The 6,000-nt window shown below is 36.7% G+C and overlaps 1 protein-coding gene across 2 annotated transcripts in view; it reads right to left on the bottom strand.

The window, feature by feature from the left end:
* Positions 1-29: 29 nt before the first annotated feature.
* creb3l1 (cAMP responsive element binding protein 3-like 1) overlaps positions 30-6,000 on the bottom strand; it is a 47,989-nt gene continuing 42,018 nt past the window's right edge. Inside the window, exons 10-13 of one of the 2 annotated variants that reach the window (XM_015386547.1) lie at positions 5,817-5,919; positions 3,626-3,785; positions 1,299-1,467; positions 30-1,210 (exon numbers count right to left, since the gene is read on the bottom strand). In XM_015386547.1, the coding sequence (XP_015242033.1) occupies positions 1,174-1,210; positions 1,299-1,467; positions 3,626-3,785; positions 5,817-5,919 (469 nt within the window). In that variant the 3' untranslated portion in view covers positions 30-1,173. The remainder of the gene's footprint in view (positions 1,211-1,298; positions 1,468-3,625; positions 3,786-5,816; positions 5,920-6,000) is intronic. The other variant, XM_015386548.1, reaches the window with a different exon arrangement.

Raw genomic sequence — 6,000 nt, 5'->3', positions numbered from 1 at the left:
TATATATATATATATATATATATAACTTCCTGGTTCCTGAGATCTAACTAAATGTGACGTAAGGCAGTGGCTAGTTTCTCCCTTCAATATGGAAAGAAATAAGAAAAATGCCATTTTAAATGGGGTAAAACGTTAGCAAAGAGAACCCTTTTTGTGGGATCACCAAGCTGCCACCCAATCGTTTTAAAGCATTTAACACCTGTTTACCAAGGGTTTCTTCTTTAATGTTGATGAGCACAGTAGGCGGTTACTGCCCTGGAAATGAGTATCCAATCCTGAACCTTACCTCCAAGTCATATGGTGGTTTCAGGAAATGGAACTTAAAAAAAAGTACAATAACCCCCTATAAGTATAGCAGTTACATTTTGCACCAAGTATACAGTGAAATAGGCCATATTAGACAGTAGAACATGGAAGGCACTTTAAAAAAAAGGGCACCGCTTCAATATATTTTATATCTATCCACTTAGGGGCTAGAATATTTTCATCTCTATGCTTTTAATTCAATCTGATTATTTTTGGTTTAGAGAATCAGATATAAAAGCTAATTTTGCTGCTTTTTATCTATACAACTAATGATATATGACTAAATAAAACATAAGCTCTTCACTATTAGGTCTAATCTCAATTGGTCTAAAGCATCAATGTCCCTTTGGTGGCGAAATATCAACATTTTATCTTTTATTAGCTGATTTAGTCATAAAAATCTGGAGGCAAAATATATTTTTTTAAACACCCTCCTGCCTTCTGACCAACAGCCCTGTTTGTTATTTTTTCAATTAAGAAAATTAAATCAGATATAAATGTTCTATTAAGAGTAGCCTCTTTTAGTCCCTTGCAAATGATGAATTTCCCTTTGATTAATTAGCTGATTTAAAGACAAGTTCCACTGGATTCTATTATTTGGCACATGTTTGTGTATGTAGTATGACAAAATGTGGGGAAAGTGCTTTTGCAAGACACTGTGCAGGAAAATAAAAAACTAATTGGGTGAAAATAATTAGTTGGTCTACATAACATGATTAGTGCATTAAAACAGTTCCAACAAAAGGCTCATGTTTACATCCAGATTCTTAAAGTATTAACGGGACGATGAAGGATGCTGATGCGTAGGTTGATTTTCTGATGTGAGAACAGGAGGATGAAGGGCTTCAGTGGGCGAGTAGGAAGAAATTATGAAATCTCTGAGACTTTGCCTGGATTGGTTGCTCTGTGGAGAGGAACAAAAAAAAGGCAGCAGGTTAAAGCCTGACACGTTACCTATACAAATCTCAGCAGCGTTCAGAAGTTGTTTGTACCTTTGTTCTAATTTGGGCCCGTTTGTCTGGTTGCTGTGGGTGTCAGCTGTATGCCGACGTGTCTGGGTGTAAGAGTGGATCTCTGATTGTAGCCTCTCTCCTTCTGAGGGCACCAAACTCTCCTCCAGGGGAGCCTCCTCGTCGTAGAAGAGCAGGCTGCGGGAACGGACTGCAACACACAAATACACTGGAATTAAGCCCCAGGTGGCCTTTGACTAAATCACAGTATAAATAAAGCTGATCTGTGAAGGCCTCACAGGCTTATTTCTCTCCTTTTCTTCAGGGTGCATAAAAATTTTAAGTAGTAATAAGACAACAGGTACAAACTTAAATTATTAGAATGCTTTAAACATTTAAACTTGAGTTTCAAAACAGAATTAAAAATATTCTCTTACGATGTCTTTTAAATATCTGTTTTTTAATTGTCCTTTGAACGCATCATCTCAAACTCGCCAAAACATAAAATGGAAACCAGTGAAAGTAAAGTCTAGTTACATCAACCTCATTAGAGCAGAATTGTAAAACGTAGCCGTATTTCATACACCTTATAATAGCAAAGAAGATTTTTGTAGAACTTTTGTCCTCGGTACAAATTAAAGAAAGAAACACAACATCCGGCAGCTGCTAGAAGCACAGCTAACCAGAGGCGTAGACAGACATTTTTTAAAAGGGTGGCCAGGCATTAACCAATGTACACTGAGGAGTGGCGATACCTTCCATCAGACCTTCACAATAAGAGCATACAACACAATAAGAGCATACAACAATTCAGTGTGTTATGAACATATTTTTTCATTAAAAGTCATTTATTATAATAGTCATAAACCCTGACAGAATTAATAATGGTGCATTTTTTGTTTGTTTTTTGCTTCTCCGTGAATTACGTATAATACAGCAGTATTCTGTCCAGGTTTAACAGGATGAAATCAAGAAACAATTTCAGATATATATTTAGATAATCCAACTACAAATTTTGTCATGATAGTTTTAGAAAAATGTTGATTTTCTTCATTTTTATCACAATGCCTAGAAACGTTCCCTGATTGTGGTTTTACTGAAATCAATATCATAATATATATGAATATTACATTATATATAGTAATGGAAATTACTGTTCTGGAAATTACAAAGTGTTTTTGATTTGTTTTAAAATCTCCTGGCATATTATCATGTTAAAAATATAAAATGGTATTTTTCTCATTATTGGTACATTCACAGGCAGGGCCACTGGAAGTAATTTTGAACAGGGTGTGCTTTAAGAAATTGTTTGTATTTTTTGGACAAAACACCTATGATCCAATAGCCCTATTTAAAATACATTAAAAACAAATAAGTAAATAGATTGAGATTCAGTACTTTATTCTCATATGCACTTGAGTGCACACAACCAGGGTCTGTAACACACAGACATCATCAATTCTCAGGTGAATAGGAGTACTATTAATTAGACTTCACAATAACATTAATAGGAATGTAGATTTGGTCAGCTGGCATGAACATAAGGCACTATCTTAATGTCACATGTGACTCTATTAGCTCCAAAATCTTTTTTATGCAAACCAAAAGGAAAAAATTATATTATTACACTATTTAAACGTTATTGAACAGTTCTTTACATCCATTACACAAAGAACGCAAGATAAAAATAATACTCTAAATACTATGGTTATGTTAAACTGCATGAATAGATATGAAAGAGACAGTTACAGGTGTCCAAATGTTGAGGTGCGTTTGGAGGTCATGGAGATAAAGTCTCTCATGAGCCGATGAATCCGAAATGCGTTTCTGTGCCATATTTCCTCCTCTTTTCTGTCATTAGACTATGTAAAATTGCTAGTATGCTGCCGTTACCACTAGCTTGCTCGACTTTGCCATGACAACGTAACTTTCATGAGCTTGTGTTGATTAGGCCTCGAAATTAAATAAAAATCCAAATATACGTAATAGTAAAATTAAAAAAAGTGAAAATGAAAGTTTGTGGGTTCTGAGGAGTTAGCGGCCCTTTTCCTGACCCTAATCTGTCTAGGATGGAGTAAAGGTTGGCCATTGGTTTATTGTTTAATAATCCAAATCACTGGAGTGTAAAAACATTTTTAATTGGCGCAAACTTTTCAGAAACTGGGCATAATTACGGTCTTAAATGCATCTTAATTCCAGCTGTTCTTCTCAGATTTGACAAAAAATATTCCTCTGCCTGTACACTCTGCATAGTCGCTCTCTAAGACTTTAATAAAAAGAAATCAGGGTATCTAACAGCCCAGTAAACTGAAAACTGGCAGCACATACCAATAACATATACTGGCACTGTAACTAATATGTCTACCTACCCTGACTGGTCGTGTAGAGGTCCGCTGATGGCGAAGGAAGGGAGGAAGGTGAGGAGTGAGAGGATGAGGAGGACAAAGAGGAGGATTGAGAGAAAAGCGACAAAGGGGAGAGACAAGGAGAGAAGGAGCCCAACACCAGGACGAAACACAACGCCATCATCTGCATAGAAAGAGAACCAAGACCCGTACATTAACAAATAAGTCGAACATTAACTCAGACCTGACTCTTTTTCTAGACTGTTTAAAAAGATGTATGAAAGCAGCTATCAATAACAACCTGGTGACAAAGTCACCTCCCCGCTGGTTAAATCATTTATTAACCTGAATCGAGTTTAATGACACACCTGTTGGCAACATGAAGAAGGCCTAGAAATCTTTAACAACAAAATATCCTGCTTTGATCTAAATAATCAGGGCAGGGGGCCTAAATCAGATCAGAAACACAGTTATAAACATCGGTCACCCTGGAAACCGTGTAGCTTTCCCACAATGACCAGCCCACCAACATCACTCCAAGGGAAAATCAGCAAATCCAGAAGGAAATTAATCTAGAATATCTAGAACTCTACAGTCCTAATCATGTCCAGAGTTCATAAATTAACTATGAGGAAGAGAAACTGAACAAAAATGGAGAGGCTCAGTGGCCTCTACCTCTGCTGACATCTGTCATATTCATCAAAAGACTCCTTTACAATCCATAGAAAGTCATCTGTGGACTAAAGAGACAAGGGCACAACATTTTGGGACATATTTTTCTTGCAATGGTGCGTTCACACCAAACTTGTTCTGGGCATCTAAGCATATCATATACATGCAAAGTCAATGGTGGTCAGCATGAAGAATTGTGGAGAGGTTCTGGATGTCGGAGCGGACCAGCCCTAAACACTGGAGTTCAGGAATCTGAACTTTTGCAGCTTGATGGGGAGCGTCAACCAATAAGAAAATAGAATCCAGGACTTTTCTGGGAGACGGACACTACAGAGAAGTCTGCATATGAACAATTTGTAAATCTAAAGGGGTAAAACTCCACAGGTTTTAAAAAGCCGGAGGAATGGATTTTAATGTACAAAGAAAAGAGCTCTGCTCATTATTACTCATTTTCTCCCTGATCTGTGGCAAAACCATTTATGAATCACTACACTAAATAAAAACTTTAAAACCTGCTGGCGAAAATTATTCAACTTTATATTCTAGTACTTGTCGTTTTAGCCAAAAAGCATTTTTGGTGACTATCAGCCCTCACGAATAGCAGCGTCAAATGCCCAACAGCCTGGCTGGTGTTCTGTCAGATCAACATACCCATAGTCAATACCCGTTTATCCCTTCAGTTTTGTACGAAAAATATACTTTAAAATAGCTAGACGGGCATGTATCCCTTTAGTAATGTGCAAAAAAAAAAAAACAATTTAAGGTCAGATCACCATACGCTTCAAAACACACAAAAAGTAAGTATTTAAATACTTTAAACTACCTCAACAGGTGTGTACGGAAGAGGATTAGGGCCACTGAAAAAAAAAGTTAACTGATTTTTAAATTTATTTCAGTTTTGTATGGGAAAAAAGTCAGAATTCTGACTTTAATCTCAGAATTCTGACTGAATTCTGACAATAAAAATAGTCAGAATTCTGAGATAAAATCAGAATTCTGAGATTAAAATCTGACCTTAAATTGTTTTTTTTGCACATTACTAAAGGGATACATGCCCGTCTAGGTGTTTAAAGTCTATTTTTCATACAAAACTAAAGGGATAAATTCAAAATTCAATGTTTTGCGCATGCGTATTGATTATGGGTATGCTGGTCTGATGGGTTCTGCTGATCTGCTGTGGTCTGGCACTGCATATCTTAGCAGATTCATAGCACAGATAACGCTTTTAAGTAGACTTTCTCATTAAAAAATGTTTTAAAACTTTTATTTTTTCCTCAAATCATTGAAGCAAATAAAGCCAAGCTGATATATAGCTTGCAATGAGAGAATACAGTATCTTGACCAGCGTCCAAATTTTGCCGTTTAAGTGTTTTGGATGCCCAGTACACAGAGCATCAAGCATGATGCTGGCAGTATGATGGTCTGAGGCTCTTTTCAGTACCTGGATGATTTGCTTTATCTAATAATCAAATCTGATGATCCGAAAGCTTTAATATTGGTATAATTCACACAGTCGTTTACAGTAGCAGCAGTAATACTTTACCATTAGGCATGTTCCTGTCTGAGTTGACGCCATTTTACACGAACGGGGGATGACTTTCCCTGAAATCAGAGACTGGAGCTTGTGCAGCTGCTGTAAAAGAGACCTGAGGATAAAACAGACAGAAAGAGAAGTAAACAATTTGGAGAGGAGTAAATATGTCAGCGTCCTCGTCAGAGCTCCCCTC

This window comes from Cyprinodon variegatus, unplaced genomic scaffold (genome assembly GCF_000732505.1).
Source record: "Cyprinodon variegatus isolate N-32 unplaced genomic scaffold, C_variegatus-1.0 Scaffold371, whole genome shotgun sequence".
In the NCBI taxonomy this organism is placed as follows: domain Eukaryota; kingdom Metazoa; phylum Chordata; class Actinopteri; order Cyprinodontiformes; family Cyprinodontidae; genus Cyprinodon; species Cyprinodon variegatus.
Note: the sequence above shows the minus strand (reverse complement) of the source record. Positions and strands in the feature narration are given on the sequence as shown.